Below are 19,303 nucleotides of genomic sequence, written 5' to 3'. Positions count from 1 at the left end.
GAGAACAGGTATAAACCATTTGCTCCTAAGTGTCTCTGGTTAGGGAAGATAAGATCTAGAAATTTATTAGCAGGTTGCCAATTGCTCTGCCTTGTTTAACGATTTTGTTTCAGTTTCCCTCATTCCACTTGCCAGGGAATTTTCCTAACTTCTTTTTCTCCTGCCTCAGTAATACTGTGCGTTTGTGTAGTCGCCTCTTTTTCTTCCCAGATTGTAAGTGCTTGAGGGACTATCACCGGCACAGCATCTGGGTCAAGATAGCAACTTGCTATACTGATGGAGGGTAAATGAATAAATCCTTTTTTTTTTTTTTTTTTTTTTTAGTTTATGTTTTCTTTCTTTCTTTCTCTCGCCCCCCCCCCCACCCCCCGCCCCCCACCCCCAACCCCGGCCAAGCATTGAGTAATGTTCCGTTAGAAAATGTCAGCCTGCCTCCACTGAACAGGGAGAAAAAAAGAGAAAAGCCGCTTTATACAACTTGGGAGGAAACAGAAAAGGTGGACAGGGACATGCACCCTCTCTGTGTGAAAGACCCAGTGTGGCAGGGGAGGCGTTCCCTTCGCCGTCCCCCTAAATAAGGGGGCGCCTTCTCTTCAAGGCCTCACTGGAGTGTTCTCCTCAGGGTTAGGGGCTCTTGGAGGAGCGAGCAGTGTCAGACACAATTCCTATAATGCTGAAATTCCAGGCTTCAACAAAACCAGAGTGAGCTTGCCGATTTCCCGCCCCGAAAGCGGATCGGATTTTAGTTCGAAATCTGGGCAATACATTTCTGAGCTTTAAAAAGCTTCTCGAGGCGTGCGGTGCGCACTCGCACTCGGTGGAGACGCGCGCAAGCAGGCGGGACTAGCTCCTAAACCAGAGTGCGGGTTTGCCCCGACCCGAGCCTGGTGCCCGCGTCCCACAGCGCCGCGTCCCCGCCTAGCGGTAGACGGCCCCCCGGGAACCGCACGTCTCTGCCAGTCTGGCCGGGACGCGCTCCAAACCTCAGCCCATCTCGGCTTCTCCAAACCCGGTTCGCGCCGACTGGCAAGCCCTTCCCAGCCCCTCCCAGTGCCCAGTACCAGCTCGGCCGTTTGAAATAGCCTTGTACTGGGAGACCAGGCTTCCTTCGAAGCCCGCCAGGGAGGGGTGGTAAGGGTGGCAAGGGGTTGCGGGGAGGGGTGGGGGCGGGGAGGCGGGCAGACCTGCCCTTCCGTCCCTATGCAGACCTGGGAGAGGGAAGAACCTCACCCCCTTCCCCACGCCAGCCAGGTCCCCGCGGTGGTCTGCAGGCCCGGAGGCGTGGAGGCTGAGGCTGCCAGGTCCCCAGGCGCCGAACCCGAGCCGCAGTGGGTGCTGGCAGAGAGCCCGGAGCCGCGCTTCTGGGCGACACGCTGCGTGTGGGTGGCTCCTGCGCTCACCACGCTTCGCAGGGAGCTCAACTCAGTCCCGCCGGCCTGCGTGTGGAGGCTCAGCTGGCGGGCTCAGCTGGAGTTTTTCACGGAGCGAGGGGCCAAGCTACCAAGGAGGCTGGGGAGGTGTCCCCAAAGCTTAGAGCCGATCTCTGCTTCCCAGGAGAATCGGCCCGCCAGGGAAAGGACCTACGTATTTTGGAGGTGATTTCTAAACAGGACCTCAGGAAAGTTATTTCCTTCGGAAACCCGGAACCAGGCATCCCCCGCTCTCGCTTCTCCGTAGCCGCCAGAGCGAGCGCGCGGTGCACTCAGGCTGGTGCGCGAGCTGGAGCGCGGCCGGGGGCTCAGCACGGGCACGTCGCCCCCACACTTGCCCAACTCCCACAGCCACAGACAGGCGCCTCTGCAGAGCTGTCTCAGCGCCCCGGGCTGCCCTCCCTGGAAGTTGAGTGTCGGTCCTTACAGCTCTTTTTGCAAATCCTTCTTTTTCCCCTAAGGTTCCAGCTGCAGACATCACCCCCCCCGCCCCCCCGCGCCCCCGCGCGCGCAATTACTCCGATGACACCGTGCGCCCCCTGGCGGAGGGTGTGGGGCGCTCGGCTTGCAGACTCCCACAGCAGGTAGCTGCAAAAGGCGTGGTGGCTGCGACGCCGGGAGTGAGGCAGTTGCCAACAGCTGGTGCAGCTGCCGCGCTGCGCACGGGGACTGGCGGGTACGCAGCCCAGGTCCTGCCCCTTCCCGGTGACGTCTCTGCAGCGGGCTACAAAAACCTCGCGCGCAGCCTGCCGAGGTTCTGCTAACTCCCTAGCCCAGCAGGACCCGAGCCAAGAAGAGCCTGCGAAGCTGCAGGAGGTGGTGGTGGCGACGCTGCAGGAGGCGGCGGCGGCGGCGGCGGCGGCCGCGAAAGCAAAGGGAAAATGTCCAGCCGCACACGGAGCTCCAGAATGCCAGCCATAGACTCAGAACTTTTATGGGTCGCACTGTGAGGGGCACCCTCTAAGCCCCAAGTCCTCACGAAGCACAAGAGCGTTGCCTTCCCCGCTGCAGGCAGGCAGGCAGGGGGGAATACGAGTTGTAAGCAGCAGCAGGTGCAGAAAGGCGGGGTCTCCAGCTTCCCGGAACCGGGACCCACAGAATTTGCTCCCCCATTTCCAGCCCAGCGCAGAAGGTACGCTGTCTCCAGATTGCCGAACTCGAATGCTTCCTGCAGCTTGAAAGTGGAGGCATTCCGTGCCAGCAGGGGCAGCCAGACGGCTCGCCAGAAGCATTCCTCTTCACAGCGCCAAGGGTCCTGCTTGCAAGGAAAGAGCCTGCAGCTTTCCCGTCTGGGTTCAGCAGGACCCTGTCCCCTGGCGCTGGCCTCAGGACCCCGCTGCCAAGGGGGGTGCGTGTACGGAGAGGACAGCTTAACCACCCAGCCACGGGATGGATAACGTCCTCCCGGTGGACTCGGACCTCTTCCCAAACATCTCCACCAACACCTCGGAGCCCAACCAGTTCGTGCAGCCAACCTGGCAGATTGTCCTTTGGGCAGCTGCCTACACGGCCATCGTGGTGACCTCTGTGGTGGGCAACGTGGTGGTGATGTGGATCATCTTGGCCCACAAGAGAATGAGGACAGTCACCAACTATTTCCTGGTGAACTTGGCCTTCGCGGAGGCCTCCATGGCCGCGTTCAACACGGTGGTGAACTTCACCTACGCTGTCCACAACGAGTGGTACTACGGCCTGTTCTACTGCAAGTTCCACAACTTCTTCCCCATCGCCTCGGTCTTCGCCAGCATCTACTCCATGACAGCCGTGGCCTTGGACAGGTGAGCTTGCCCTTCGTGGGAAGGGGAGAAAGTGCCCACAGAGGGCGATGGCTTTGCTATGGGGGCTGCCAGGGTGGGTGGTGCCTGGTTCAAGGTGGAGGGTCACCTGTCCTGGGGTTTTTACTGGCGGCCAGTTGTTGATGGGGGCACTTTGTCTTATCTCACCATTTTCTTCTCTAGTTCCTCTTTCCTCCCCGCCCCCCTTCACCCATCACCAGTCTCCTCTCCTTTCTTCACAAAACTCCCTTTTCTCTTCATTTAACCCTCTTTTCTTCCTCCCTCCCCTACTCATCTCCTGGACACTTTCCTTTCAACTCCTGCTTTGCTTCTTTCCATCTATTTCTTCTCTCTTTTGCCCTGAAAGCCTACAGGGGCTAGCCACGCTTGGCCAAGGTGTGTGTTCCTGCCTGTCACTCTGCATACCCCTGCAGGCCTGCTTCGGGGACAAAGGGGGTACAGCCTCTGGTGCCTTCCAGTTTTAAGTATGCCTAGCCAGAATTTCTCATTTTTCACTTTTTCCTGAAGATTCAGGAACTTGCTTCTCCCACCTCAACTTTCCAATGTTATTTGGATGTGAAGAGCATTTCATTGAGTCAGAAATACTTAGAATTCTAATTCAGCTTCCTCTATTCAGTTCCCACTCAGAAATAAGAGGCAGCACTCTGTTCTCAAGGCGCTCTGCAGATAGGGAGCTTACCCAGGAGTTTTTCTAAATTTCTCTCGTAATGTGAGGTCAATGTTGTTCGCCTGTCTGTATCCACAGAGAACTGTGCTTGGCAAAGGCAACTGCAAACTCTGTCTTTCATGCAGCCAACAGGTTAGGATTGCAGAAGCTGATAGAACGTGATAAGGTTGGCATCTTCAAATACAGGGGCTAGTGCTCTGGAATGAGTGGCCCTCAGGTGGCATGATGGAAAATTGATTATTAGAACACAGCTCTATTTGTATTGACTTTTTTTTGTGGGTGTCCTACGTGTCTCTGTGTGTATCTCTGTGTGCACCAGTGCTAAATGTTTACGGGGGATGTGGAGGTATGTTTAAAACACCTGGCACCGTGATTGTAAAACGGGTTCTTTGATGGCCTTGCTGAGATAAATGAATGTGAGAAACCCAAAGAAGGAACTAGGAGAAAAACTTTTTTTAAAATTCCCAAACTATTAAACCTTTTGCATAAAGATTGTTTAGGATTTGCAATCGATTTGAAGTTTGTTTTTCCAGCTTGTATAGTGAATGAACACTTCTAAGATCAGAGAAGGCTGTGTGGTGTCCAAATACTGCCTTCTAAGTTCCACAGACACCTCCTTCCCCTTATGCAGCTCGTATGTGCTCGATATGTTGTGTGTAAGACAATTTGTGGTGAGTCAATTTTCTTTTAAATGTGGAGGATAAACCAATTACTCAGAGTGGGAGTGAAATGAATTCTTTTGTGAATGTACCTTTTATGCCACTCTGGTTTTCAGTTATTCAATTTGCTGGGAGTGAGGTATACTTGTACATCTTTCGGCACCAATTTACTCCTGCACCTCAAGCAGCCCCCCTTAAACTTAGAAAACCCATAGCGTGATATATAACCGCATATAGAAGCAGTGAAAACTGGTACCTTATACACACTCTCTGGATGCTCCCTAAATTAGAGGGAAAGTTGGTATTTTTACTGTGTTGGGACCTGTGTGAGCTCAGGAGACCTGTCAACCAGTGTGAGCACCCGTGGGCAGCTCTTCTGCTTTGACTTCCATAGAAATGACATGTTCCACAGCCCTGCTCTTTCCCTTGGAACTTGGAAGGTTAGGGCAGGAGTCAGGGTCAACGTCTTCACAGTGGACTGGGCATGGAGCTACCTCGACTCTGGCATCTCAAGCTCCACTGTTTTATCCAGGCAAATCACAGACAGGACCCCGACCCTGCGTGACCCCTGCTCAGTGAGGCCAGAGGGTCTCTGGTGCCAAAGCTGAGGGAAATGACAGCACCGAGAAATGTCTCCATGTCCCTAATGTACAGATACAGTCCAGGGAGATTATCAACGCCACGCTCAAGGTTAGAGTTCAAGGTAGAGTTAGGGAGGAGGTGTCAGGGTTGTGTCTCCAAGTCTCCTCCCCCAACTATCTCCCCTCCCACTATGTTCCTTCTATTTTTCCTTGCTCACCTCCTGAGCACACAGCGAATCAACCCCCTCAGGCCCTCTGGAGGATGTAGCTCCCCTGCATTTGTGGTCATCCCTTCTCTCCCGAGAATGTTCTAGAAAGGAAGGGCCTTAAGCCCTCTCCATGAGTGCTCTCTCCCTTCTCCAGCAAGGCACTGCTGGCTGTGAGAAAATGCTAAGCTACTTTTTGTGTGTTCCTTGAATCTTTCACAGATAATCTTTGAATCAAGCCTTAAAAAATGATAGCAACATGGTTTTTTTTCAGATTGCAAAATTGAACCTCATTCACTGCAGAAAACTGGAGAACGATGAGACACAAAAATACAAATCAACCGCTACATCCTTATGCAAAAAATAACACTTGTTAGCATTTGGATTTCTCTTATGACTATTACACTACGTAACTGAGGTCAGATTCTATATAATTTCATAGCTTGCTTTTTTCTCTGTTGATATTAATGGAAAATATTAATAACATTTCCCATGTTATTAAAACGTCTTCAGTAACATAATCATAATGGCTTTCTATTATTCCATTATATGAATGTGCTATCATTACTTTAAGAATCCCTCTACTGTTGGGTATTTAGGTGATTTCTAGATTTTTTTGCTATTATGATTAATACACTACTATACATTTCTGCATGATAATTTTGTTGTTGTTGTTATTTAATTTTCTTAGGATAGAGTCCCAGAAGTGGAACCATTGGGTCAAATGAAATTAATTTTTTAAAAAAGTTTCCTCCTAATTTTAAAGGATTATAAACTGAGCAGAGCAAGGAACATGTCTGTCCTCTCTTGTTTAGTTTATCTCCTCAGCACAAAGCAGAGTACTTGGCACCTCACAGTTACTACATGTTTATTGAATAAGTGAATGAATAAGATAATACAGGTTTCTAGAACATTTGAAAAAATGCATACAATTATAAAGAATATGTAAAAATTATTTATAATCCCTCTCTGACAGATAAGCAGTCAAAATTCTGGAATGGTAGTTTATACTTACTTTTTTTGTGTTGTTTACCACATACGGTCACTCACACTTTAAGGGTAAATCTGGGGCCATAATAAAAACAGTTTCAACAGTTGTTTGTTTGTTTCTGAACATCATATCCTGGGCATTTTTCATGTCATGAAGTAGATTTAATGGTAGGATTTTTAATGGATGCATTCTATTGCCTGGCTATAATAATTTCTTTAAGCATTCCTCTATTTTTAGATGTAATTTCTTTCCATTTGTAATGATTACAAGTAACTTTGAAATGAACATCCTGGGTATAAATCTTTGAGAACATCCCTTGTTCTTAGAAGAATCTCATTGAAGTGGAGTTGCTGGGTCCAACTGTCTTGATAAACTGCCAAATTTCCTTCTGGGTCCAAAATATATGCACAGAAAAAACACATCAGCAGCAGATTTTAGTACTAATTTGAATCTTTTCTATAATATTTCTATAGAATGGGTAAGAGAAAGAGATCCCCTTTAGAAGAATACTTGTTTGTTTGTTTGTTTGTTTGTTTAAAATACATTTTTATTGATTTCAGAGAGGAAAGAGAGGGAGAGAGAAATAGAAACATCAATGATGAGAGAGAACCATTGATCAGCTGCCTCCTGCATGCCCCACACTGGGGATCAAGCTTGCAACCTGGCCATGTGCCCTGACTGGGAATCAAACCACCGCCTCCTGGTTCATAGGTTGGTGCTCAACCACTGAGCCATGCCAGCTGGACGGAAGAATACTTACTTATTAGAGACAATGGTTACATAGAATAAAAAAGTTGCAGAGACAAATATACCTAAGTAAGATGAGGTCTACCTCTAATTAAGCTCTCAAGGATTGTACTTTTTTTTGCCAATACCAGTTTGGCTCAGTGGATAGAGCATCGGCCTGCGGACTCAAGGGTCCCAGGTTCGATTCCGGTCAAGGGCATGTACCTTGGTTGCGGGCACATCCCCAGTAGGGGGTGTGCAAGAGGCAGCTGATCAATGTTTCTCTCTCATCGATGTTTCTAACTCTCTATCCCTCTCTCTTCCTCTCTGTAGAAAATCAATAAAATATATATATTTTTTAAAAAGGATTGTACTTTTTGAAACTCTACAATTCTCCCACTTTAAAATAAAATGTAACTTTTTTTTCCTATTATAAAAACCAAAAGGTGTGTGTGGTGTTTCATAAAATTAGAAGTTGGAGGACACTGAGAGGCGACACCTGCATTTTGCAGGGGCTGGTGATAGTAGCCAGTTTTACTATTATGGGGCGGCACCTAAGAACAGAGGAGGGGGACTAATCCCTAAGCCCCTTAAGAGGGGCTATAGGAACAAAAGGTAAACTGGCTTAGCACCAAGCACACAGCAACAAAAGGCTCAGAAAAGCACCGGCCTGGTATCACTGCTTCTGCACCTGGTAAGGAGCAAGTATAATTTCAGTGACATGAAAGGGGAAGGTTGCTCATTACTGAGACCGGTTCTGGGTGTGTTGTGCTTGAGTGAAAGGAAACATCCACACAATGATGGCCTCTGGACAATATGAAACATGGTCAGGACCAAACATATCATTGCTCAGATAGGGAGAATGGTGAAGGCAGAAGGAATGGACTCTCTTAGAAAGTAAAAGAGGAACCAAGAGCAAAGAAATGCATATATGACATTTGTTTGAAAAATGCCCAGGATATGATGTTAAGAAACAAACAAAGAAATGCATATATGAAATTCTGCACTCTGATACCTGGAATCCATCCCACTCTGCCCCCATCATACACAGCTACAAGTCTAAGCAGCCTGCTGCATTCTGTTCTTGAACCTCATCTTGTTGACTAGACTTGGATCCCATTGTATAACGCAGAGCACTCCTTCCCCACCCAGAGACCAGGTTTAAATTCTAGGATCCTTTGCACTAATTTAGATGGACCTTGAGACCTATGACCAAACACTCCTGTGTTGCTGAGAATGGCCATTCCCTAGAAGCTTGTCCACCACAGCTGCCCTTATCTTTTCAAATCAGGAACCTCAAATACCTGGGATGACATAGATCAAACTCGTTTGTTTCATCTTGGATGGGTCATTTAGGCTGCAGGACCTTTCCTGAAGAGGTTCTATGCCCATCTACTCCTTGGAGCTGCCCTGGTGCACTTGCCACATCCTCCCTCTATTTATGAGAGCCTTCAGTATCCTAAATGGTCAAGACCTTTCATTTTAGTTAGTTAGTTAATCTGTGTGTGTGTGTGTGTGTGTGTGTGTGTGTGTGTGTGTGTGTGTTTAAACTGTCAGAAACCAAAGTTAAATTTTGGGGAAATAGAGCAGTTATCAATGTGAAATCACATAATACATACATAAGACTTTTTAACTATTATTGTTGTTGTTATTATTATGATTATTATCATTATTATTATTGAATTACCAAATGATAGAATGAGAGAGAAACATTCACTGTTAAACTTAGATAAGACCTTCAGATCATCAATGGATAATGCCACCAGGTAAGATGATATTTCCTGACTCTGGGTCTCATGTCTTTCTTCACAGGGTTTATGCTACATATTGGGGCAAATAAGACTGATTGAAAGATAACTGCTATATAAAGTGTTTCATATGGGTTGTACTGACAAATTCTACAGGAAAGGAGAGAAGGAAGTAATGTCAAGCAGTGATGATCAAGGAAGACCTCAAAAGATGGCAACTGAGTTGGGCCTTGAAGATTAGATAAGATATTTAGAGAGAACAGTAAAGAAAGTTGATATTATAGGTAGAAGAAGATATATGACACAAGTGTGGAGGTAATAAGTTGCAAAGTGTTTGGGTAGAATGACAGCCTGACTCAACTGTAGTAAATTCACAAGTGAATTAGGGAATGAATGAAGAAGTTGCTGGGAAGAAAATGAGTACAGTTTTTGTTGGATTTGATATGAAAATATAACACTTAGTTGGAAATGCCCAACAAGCAGCTTGAGAGGTGGGGCTGGAGAATGAGAAGCCTGGAATCAAAATGTAGATTTAGGAGTTTTCCAAACAGAAGGGCTATTGGAGTTTGGAAAGTAGAGAATATCTACATATATGTTTCCAGAGGCTAAAGATTCCCAGGAATGTCCTACCAGGCAGTAGCGGGGTTGGGGAGGGGGGGAGGGGGAGAAATAGGTAATGATTTAGTGGAGAAATTAGGATCTGTAGAATGACAAATGTTAAGAGAAGTGACCTGTGGCTTGTCATATTCATTAGTGTCATAAGAATCCAAGGGTGATAACCCTGGATTTGGCAATTAAAGAACATTGGTGACCTGTGAGAGATAGTGTCAGCAAAGCATAAAAGCATAGAAAGGTGGGATAAAATTAGACAGCAATTAGGGGAATGGCTGTTCCTCATCTATCTACCCATCAAACTATTACTGAGCACCTACTATGTGCCAAATGCTGTTTTATACCCTGCCTTTGCTCTTTTGCTCTCAGTCTTTGGGGATTGACAAAGTCATGAACACCATTATAACCCAATGCAATTAATGCCATGTGGTTGGAGCTTGGAGACAGAGCAGGGAACTACCCTTGAAAATATAGGAAAGACTTACTGGTAAAATAAGAAAAGGGAGAAGAGGAAAAGGAGGAGGAGACGGAGAAGGGGAGGAAAGAAATAGCCAAGTACAAAGAAGACAATGTGGACTTTTAGGAGTTGTTGTTGTTTTTTAATTAACTTCAAGAACATTGGCTTGGGAATTTTCAAAATGATTTGTTAATGTTTGTCATTTGGAAACTGGACAGAAGGTTTCATGCTAATAAAATTGATAAAGACACCTTACATTGCTTGCTCTCCAATCCATTGTCTCACCTAATCCTCAATACCAATGGGGATTATTCTGTTTCTACCTTGGAAAGACTATTAGGCACAACTTCTTTTAGCATTGACCTCCCACTCTCCACTCCCTCATAGCTGGGAGGCCTGTGCAATTTGCTTTCATGTGCCTTAGCCAGCTGCCTACATCTCCTGCTCAAGGTGGCTTTGGATGCTATGTCACCTAAGGAAAGCTGTCACTGAAGGCAAAAAAGCGATGCGAGGCCATTAGAAACCCTTTTGACAAAGTTCCACTCAAAGCAAAATCAACCCCACAAACACAAGCTAGACAGGGTCATGGTAAGCGTGTCAAATTCTGCTTACATGTTTTCTCAATTTGTCTCACTTGTTAAAGTCACTCAGTTTTGAGTCATTACAAAAGTATTCTTTTTGTTGAACTGAAATCTTCCTCTGATTTTGGGCTGCTTCTTCTCGTCTAAAGACTTCTGTGAGGCTGTCTTTCCCATACATCCCTCCTGAAGCTTCTCCATCCCTGCTTAACTGTCTGCTTCCTTCATTTTTCCATCCTTGTTTGTATCTACTGGCTATTCTCATTTGTTAATGGTCCTCTTCTCTGAGAGGTTAACTAAGGCCCAGAACTGAGCATTACCCCAGTACCATTACTTTGTCTCTCTCAACCTGCTGTCGGGCTGGCATCCTACCTGGTAACTTTCTTGTCCTCCTAGATTTAGCTCAAATGCCACCTCCACTAAAAGCTGAACTTAACCTGTAAGTCCAGATGAGGTGCCTTCTTATCTATTCCCGTGTCGTTTATCCAGTGAGGCTGTAACAGTCTGTAATGTGTTGGTCTCTCCCACACCTCCCTCCCACTAAGTTGCAAGCACCATGAAAACAGGAAAACTTTATTTGGTTCTGTTCCCAGAACCAATGAATCAGGCAGACTGCAAAGCACACCTGTGATACTATGCCTTGAAGCAAAAGGAAATTGGGCCAACTATATGCCTACTATAGAGTTTTGCTAGAAAACTCCATGTTTCTAGAAAACTACATGTTCTAATCCACACTTGCCTCTTCCACCCTCTATTTGACTGGCCCCGCTGGATTCCAGATCCACGTCCTGCTCCTGACAGGTGTTACACCCCAGGGGACACCTCTAAATGGGGAGGCATTTATCATTCCCACCTTACTGAAGTCTATCCAGGCATGCTGGAAGCTGAGACGTTTCATAGATCCTTTTCTGGCCCAACTCTTGTCACCTCCCTGGCTTTGCCTCCAACACCCCTACTAGCAACAGGAAGTGTACTGTTTTCCTTGTCCTTTCTGAGGCAGAACCAGCAGAAGCCTACCCACCACCCAGCCCTCCAAGTCCTGTGCCCACAGTAATTATCTGAACACCTAGTTCATATATTAAAATATTACAGACACAGGAAAATCTGAGCAGAGTGGCCTGAGAAAGTCACAGACTTGGAGGACAGAATGGGGAACTGGCTTACATTGCCCAAACCTCCCCTCTTGCCACCCTAAGGCTGTGATTCCACCCCGTTCGGAGGGGAAATATGAGGCTCTATGGATGAGGAACCCCGGGGATGAATAGATGCTTTAATGATGTCCTTGAGACACGCCTTTCAGCGTGAGAATTAATGCAGCATATGAACTGCTCCAGGAACTTTGTCTAAGCAGCCCTGAGCCTGATTCCTTGCCCTTCTCATAAATTTCTTTACTTGATTTATTTTCCAATTAAGCTTTTATCACTATATCTAATACTTGGGACTCTTCATAGGGTGCCTTTTATGTCCTTTGTTTAAGGGTGTCCTTTAATAACCTCACATCTAGCCTTTGACAATAAAATTTGGTGTCAGAAAGAGCTCGGACGGTGGATTCCAGCAGTGGTTCTATCACTTACTAGCTGTGTGAACATAGATACTTCACCTCTCTGGGCCGATTTTCCCACCTGATAACAGGGATATAATAAAACTTTCCCGGTGGGGTGTTGTTTGAGTGGAAGAAGGAAATGGAAAGAGATGTAAAGTTTCTGATTCATTGCTTGATAGTCAGTAAAAGCTCAATTAAGAGTAATACTATGATTGCTAATAAGCCCTGGCACACCATTATATTTATTATTCATATACATTCCTTATCAGCATCCTCTTGGATTCCGGTATAACATCAACAGCGTAAAACATTTATATCTTTCCCCCCTAAGATTATAGTTTAAAATCCTTGTAAGTGGGTCAGCGAACTTTGAGCTAAATGCTCTCCAGCATCCTTCCCCTCTGTGCAGATGCCCATACCCTCACCAGTAGCCCATGATTTGGATATACCATGGTCCAGAAAAATGCAATCATTTCCTTGTACACCACCTCCAAAACCATTCACTTTCCACATCCTGTATGTCCCAAAGTCACCACCCTCACAGGGAAGCACCATTTGCATGGTTAGTGTCTGAAGGAGAACTTGGCCGTAGCCAACGCTCTTACAGCTGCATGTGTTTTAGTTGATATTCAATTTGTTAAAGTTGTTTCTTTCACCTTTGAACACATCTTATAAATCTTGGACGTTTTCTTATAAATATAGTTTATGCGTGTTCAAGTGTCAAACATTCACTTTCCCTTATCTTTTGACTGATGCCCAATTGGCTCTTAAACATGAGATGGAGTCCTTCCTCCAAAGTAGTTTAACATTTTCAAGCTTCATCTATCAAATGATCTTACGTATTTCCAATTACCGTAGTCACACATTTTTATAAACTTAACAAATCCAATCATCTTAAAATGTAAACAGTGCCTATAAACTTGATTAATTAATCTCTCTAAATACTTTAAATTATAATCATAAATGTAATGCATCGGGTTTAAAAAAATTTTTTTTGAATCCCTAACAGGATGACTTATAAATAGGAAAAACAAGTTTTCCTCAGGACTTACATAGTTCTGGTAAATCAAAACCTCTAAATTTAGCCTATTAAATTCTCTTAGAGCATTTCAACCGCCTAAGAATTAAACTTACAGATTCAGCAAATGAGGTTCTCAGGAGCATCTAAACATTGATTACAAAATTAATTAATTAAATCCTTCTAAGTATTTCGATTCAAATTACAAATCTAGTAAGTCGAATTCTCTAATGTATCAGATTCTCACTTCCAGCATATTAAAAACGAATCACACACAAATTAACATACAGCCTCATTCACCCTTCCTACATAGAAGTACCATCTTTTCATTGTCTATTTACTTTTCAAAAAAATCCCTTCCCAGGGTTACCAAGTTACACAAGCAGAGGTGGCCGAACCATCACCCTAAGGAGCCGCCAAGGTTCTATAACCAGGGTTGAGTGGGAGATCCGAATCCAGGTGTGCCATCCAGGGGTCTTGCCCAGAGCTGCAGCCCAGTGCCCAGTGGGGGCGTTCTGCTTGCTCGGTGGCCCACAGGGCCCACCCGCACCTTGCCATTTTGAATCGATTCGTCCCAATGTGCTATGTATCTCCTTGGTTCCCTTCAAGTTTTACCCTTTCCCACTTCTCATCTTCACATTTTATCATTCGAATTACACTGATGGAATCAGGCAGCCTCACTCCACCCCTAGTTCACCTCTGACTGTTTTGCTACCTGAATAGAATTAGCTACTACTGTACTCTCTGATATTTTTTACCTTCTTATCAATCTCCATTTCAGACTTGATCATGGACATGGGTGAAGTGACCCCCAACATTCACCATCTGTCCTGGGCCCTTCAGTTTCTTTTCTGAGACTTGGAAGTCATGAAAAATATGTAACCAGCCTTTGTCTGAGTGTATCCTGTTTCTTCACATGACTCATCAAAACTGGAGGGGTAGGGCCTGTGAGTTTTGACCACCCCGGGATCTCAGCATGTTTCAGATGTGTGCCCAGAGGCGCTGTGTGCCTCCTACATAGCAGGTCTACGCAGCAGCGTCCACTCCCTTGGCATGAAGTCTTCAGAGGTGGGGCCTTTCTTCCTGGAGCGAGGAACCTACCTGGCACCCTTGCGTCCTCCAACTGGGTCATGAGATGTTCTTTCTTCAGATCAGCTGGGTTTCTCCTGTGAGGAAAGAGTCTTCATGGCTTTCTCATAGCTCGGTCCCTTCCCTTCCCTCCCTTCTCAGTGGATTTCAGATAATAATAATAATAAATGCAATGCTCTGTTCTAACAGCTCAATCCAGTGCCCTATGCTATATGTGAACTGTTGAGCAGCTGCCTTCACAACTCACACAGCTGCCTGGGCTCATGCAGGATGGGTGCTGAATGGTCACGCTAACTACCTCCAGCCCACTGTCTCTATCAGAAAATATAATTGACACGATTTTTCCAAAATCTCATGTGCATATTTAGTGGCATGAAGGGAGATTAGGAGCATAAGCTTAAATACCCACGTTGTGTGATTTATTAATTAATTTGATTTCACTGTGGAGAAAAGTCCTCTTGAATAATTAATATGTTTTCCTAAGAGGATTTGTCTGATTCTGAAAATGTTTAAACAAAAGAAAATCCCACAGACAGCTGAAATACCCTCCTAAGTAGTCCCAAGGAGCCAGAGGGCCTTAAAAATGCCCTAATTCATGACAAGAACTAAAATAGAAATAGCCACCAGGGTGAAATACAACTAGTTTGCTCAACAGTTTAACTGGGCTCTTCAAAAAAGGAGTTAGAGATGGTAACCTAGAAAACCGTGTGGCTGAATCCTCAGTGGGGGGCATCATTTAAATTTGTTCTCCAAGATGGACCAGTTCAGTTCCTTTCTCTTCCCAGCAGGAATGATGAGGGGTCTAGAAGTTAATAAAAGACTCAGAATATGAGCCAAACCACAGCCACCAGGTGTTTTTAGTGGCCCAGTTAAGGCACTGCCAACCTAAAACTCTGCAAAATGCAAAATCAAACAAAAACTAGCAACAACAATAAAACAGCTCCCAGACAGACAAAAGTATGGTGATTCCCAGAGAGAAAAGGAGGTGGGGGGAGACAGAAGGAGGTAAAGGAGGGATAAATGGTGATGTAAGGAGACTTGACTTGCGGTGGTGAACACACAATACAATGTACAGATGATATACTAGAATCATACCCCTGAAACCTATATAATTTTATTACCCAATGTCACACTAATCCTATATAATAAAATCCTAACATGCAGATTGAGTGAACAGCGGGACAACCAGTCACTATGATGAACACTGACCACCAGGGGGCAGACACCCAATGCAGGAGCTGCCCCCTGGTGGTCAGTGCACTCCCACAGGGGGAGCACCACTCAGCCAGAAGCTGGACTCACAGATGGCGAGTGCAGTGGCAGTGGCAGTGGCGGGAGCCTCTCCCACCTCCAATGCAGGTGGGCGGTGAGGAGCAAGGGGTCCCAGACTGCAAAAGCCCTGGACTGCAAGAGGGATGTCTGACTGCCAGCTTAGGCCCAATCCCCAGCAGGCAGACATCCCCTGAGGGGTCCTGGACTGCGAGAGGGTGCAGGCTGGGCTGAGGGATCACCCCCGCCCCCCGTGAGTGTACGAATTTTGTGCACTAGGCCTCTAGTAAATTCAATAAAAAGGAATGCCATTTAATAGCCTTACACCTAGCCTTTGACAATGCAGTTTGGTGTAGGAAAGAGCATAGACAACGGGTTCCAGCAATGGTTCTATCACGTACTAGCTGTGTGAACATAGGCAAGATACTTCACCTCTCTGGGCCTCGATTTTCCCACCTGGTAACAGGAATATAATAAAACTTGCCTTGTAGGGTATTGTTTGGGGGAAAGAAGGAAATGGAAAGAGGTAGAGAGTTCCTGATTCATTGCTTGACATTCAGTAAGAGTTCAATTAAGACTAATATTATGTTCATTGCTAATAAACCCTGAAACACCATTATATATATTATTCACATCCATTCATGTCTCAGCATCCACTTGTATGCAGCATAACAGCAACAAGGTAAAACTTTTATATTCACCCCCACCCCTAAGATGATAGTTTAAAATCCTCCTAAGTGGGTCAGCGGACTTCATGCTAAATGCTCTCCAGTGTCCTTCCCCTCTGTGCAGATGCCCACGCCCTCCCAGAAGCCCATGATTTGGATATACCACGGTCCAGAAAAATAGAATCATTTTCTCTTACACCATCTCCATAACCACACATTCACTTTCCACATCCTGTACTAGTATATGAGGGCAGGGCATGGGGTGGGGGGGAGGGCAGAGGCAGATGTACTATCCTCTTCCCTTTCTGGCCATTTCCCTCCAATAATGTTCTAACCAGATCAAGCCTGCATGAAGGTCCTCCCCAATCCTGCCTCACAAATGAGTCTCAAATTACTGCTCAGTACTCTTCCCAGCCCAGTCCAATTTAGTAAATTGAGTTGAACCAAGAGAAGAGTAGCTGATGAAAATCACACGAAGGTGGGAACAATCTGAGCTCCTAAGTCCCAATTGTGTTCTAAAACGGAAATTCTAGTTACTCCTTGAGCAGGAAAGAGTTTAGAGCATCAAGACAAACTTAGCCCCAGGGTCCTGGGATTTAGGTGCCACAGAGGTGTCCAAGAGTTTGGCCCCCTGTATGCAACCATGGAGATTGCTGGGCAACATGAGGGGCTGTCTTCACGAGCCCCCGATTGCTGCTGAAAGACCCTCTTCTGACATAATTAGAACTGTCTTGGCCCTGAGGTGCCATTTGTGGTGAAATCTGCATTTGTGTGTCTGAGTAATGAAACAAGGTTGGGTTTGCTTATGTTCTTCATACTTCTTTGTAAGCCACCAATTCTCTGACAAATATGTCATAATTGCATAGCTTGGAAGGGTATTGTCATCAGAAAAGACTTTGGGTCACAGTCCCAGCCCGTCCTAAGGGTCTGGTCGGCTGAGTTCAGAGCAGCAGGGCAGTGCAGTCCTCTGTGGACGGCCAAGGCTGATTCTTCGTGTCTTCAGCACCTTCGTCAATGGATTTGTGCTGTTTACAAATCCTGGGGCCAGGTTTCCAAGAGCTGGGCTTTCTGCCAGGGTCTGCCTGAACCCACACTTCATCTAGAAGCTTGGGAACGTTTCTTTGCTCTTTCCTCTCTCCCTTTCTCTCCACCGAATCAAAAATTTCTTGCTCCATTTTTCTCCCAACTCCTCAGCATTTTGACAATAGTATGGCTTCAATAAATGTCACTGAGGACAAATGGGAGTTGGAGCAGACAAACTCCCAAAGCTGTTGTGTATAAAACAATTGAATAATAGATTTACACAGCAATATTTAAAATGTAAGGTGCTGCGATTCTGATTAAGCAGATGAGACCAGATAGAACCTGAAAAGATTCTTTAAGGCTCCCTATTTAGGTATAAAACTAAGCTACTATAAAAAAATTGAATATATTTGACATAGGATTTATAAATTTAAGGTATACTTAAGCTACTTTCTTTAGAAAAATACCTTACCATTGAAAATTATCTACACAACTGCAAATTTCCTTCTGAAAATGTTTAATGTACATATTTTAAAACTATAAAGCGTTACATTTTCATTAAGGAGAATTAAGATCTTACCAAAAAAAAATTAGTATGATGAAGAACAAACACAAAATCAACCCTCATCTCACTGCCCAAACACCGCTATGTCAATTCTTAGGAATTATTTCAATACAGGACTTTTTCCCTATGCATAATATACAATTTTTAAAATTTAACACAATAAAGTACAAAACATTTCCTGTAATTCAATGCTCTGCATGATTATGCTTAATGGTTGCAAAGTATCATAATTTAAATAATCCCTCATCCTGGGACCTTGCAGGTGTTTTTAGCTTTTGCTACAAGATAGAGTTTGTGATCAATATGTTTTATGTAAACTTGCACACATGCATGATTATCTGGGTAAATCCTTAGAAGAAAAGTCTATTCAGAGTGATGGACTTTTGAAGGCTTTGGCTTTATTCTGCTAAATTGGCCTTCAGAAAGCCAGAGCGATTTAGCAGCACAAATCAGAATATCTAGACTTGTTGTACAGGGGTGCTCCCCTCCCCACATTCCTAACAATTTTTAGAAATACCTTTTCCAATTTATAAGATTTAAAATGCTGCTCATGTTTGCAGTTCTTACTAGAGAGATGGAATATTTTTGTGTATTTACTATTCCTTTATATTTCACTTTGTGTGTGCAAATTACCTATTCATGACCCTAGGACATTTTTAAATTAAATCTTTATTTTAAAATTACATATTGAATTACAGAAATTATATGTTAAGGATATAGCCTTCTGACTGTAATATGCTGCAAATATTTTCCATGTTCCTAGTTGAAATTTTAATTTCCTTTTCAGTGATTATCTTAACTTTGATTATTTTTTATAGTTCCATCCACCCACCTTTTCTTTTATGGTTTCTCCCTTTCGTGTTATACTTAGCAAGGCCTTCTTCGACTCAAAAGTAAATAAATATGCACAATTCCATTTGCTCTTATACATTAGAAGTTTTACTTAAATCTTTAATTTGTTAATAATTTAATTTAGATTTATGAATCTTTAATTCATAAATAATTTAATTTAATTAAGTTTTAACCTAATTTATAAATGCTATATATGTTTATGCTGTTGTCCAAACATAATTTTCAAATAATCATTTCCCTACTGATTTGAGATGTTTCCTTTGTCGTATATTGAGTTTTATTATACTTGGGCTGTTTCTGACATATTTTCTGACTGACTATTCTTTTAATACTACAGACATGGACTTATACACCCTGGTAAACTCTAGGTTCGTTATTAAAAATCCCCCTATTGAAAAGTCCTGTTGCAATTTTTATTGGAAATGTATGTGTTAAATTAACTTTAAGAGGAATTGTTAGAATATGAAGTTTTTTAATGTATAAATATGGTGTATTTTCTATGTATGTAAGCTTATATATTTTCTTTTATATTTTTGTATTTTTCTTCACATAGTCGCTCACATTTCTTTAAATGATTTAAAATTTACCATTGTTGGTTGCTAATGAAAATGCAATAATTTCCCCAGGGCTGTTTTCTAGTGGGTTATTGTTGGTGTATTAGAAAGTTATATTGATTCTTTGTAAAATCTTTTTAAAACCAGCTAATGAACCTGTACAATTGAAGTTCTAATGTTTTCCCTATTTTTCCTCAGATTTCCCCAATAATTAGATATTAGTCTATAAGTCATTATCTTTTCTATTTTGTATGCAGTGTCTGTGTCCTTC

General features: G+C 44.1%; 1 protein-coding gene across 1 annotated transcript in view; it reads left to right on the top strand.

Moving 5' to 3' along the window:
• Positions 1 to 2,562: 2,562 nt before the first annotated feature.
• Positions 2,563 to 19,303, top strand: part of TACR1 (tachykinin receptor 1) — a 124,809-nt gene continuing 108,068 nt past the window's right edge. Inside the window, exon 1 of the mRNA XM_008147393.3 lies at positions 2,563 to 3,208. Within this exon, the coding sequence (XP_008145615.2) occupies positions 2,820 to 3,208 (389 nt within the window). The 5' untranslated portion in view covers positions 2,563 to 2,819. The remainder of the gene's footprint in view (positions 3,209 to 19,303) is intronic.

Source organism: Eptesicus fuscus, chromosome 16 (assembly GCF_027574615.1).
Source record: "Eptesicus fuscus isolate TK198812 chromosome 16, DD_ASM_mEF_20220401, whole genome shotgun sequence".
NCBI classification, from domain to species: domain Eukaryota; kingdom Metazoa; phylum Chordata; class Mammalia; order Chiroptera; family Vespertilionidae; genus Eptesicus; species Eptesicus fuscus.
This window is presented reverse-complemented; position numbering and strand designations above follow the sequence as displayed.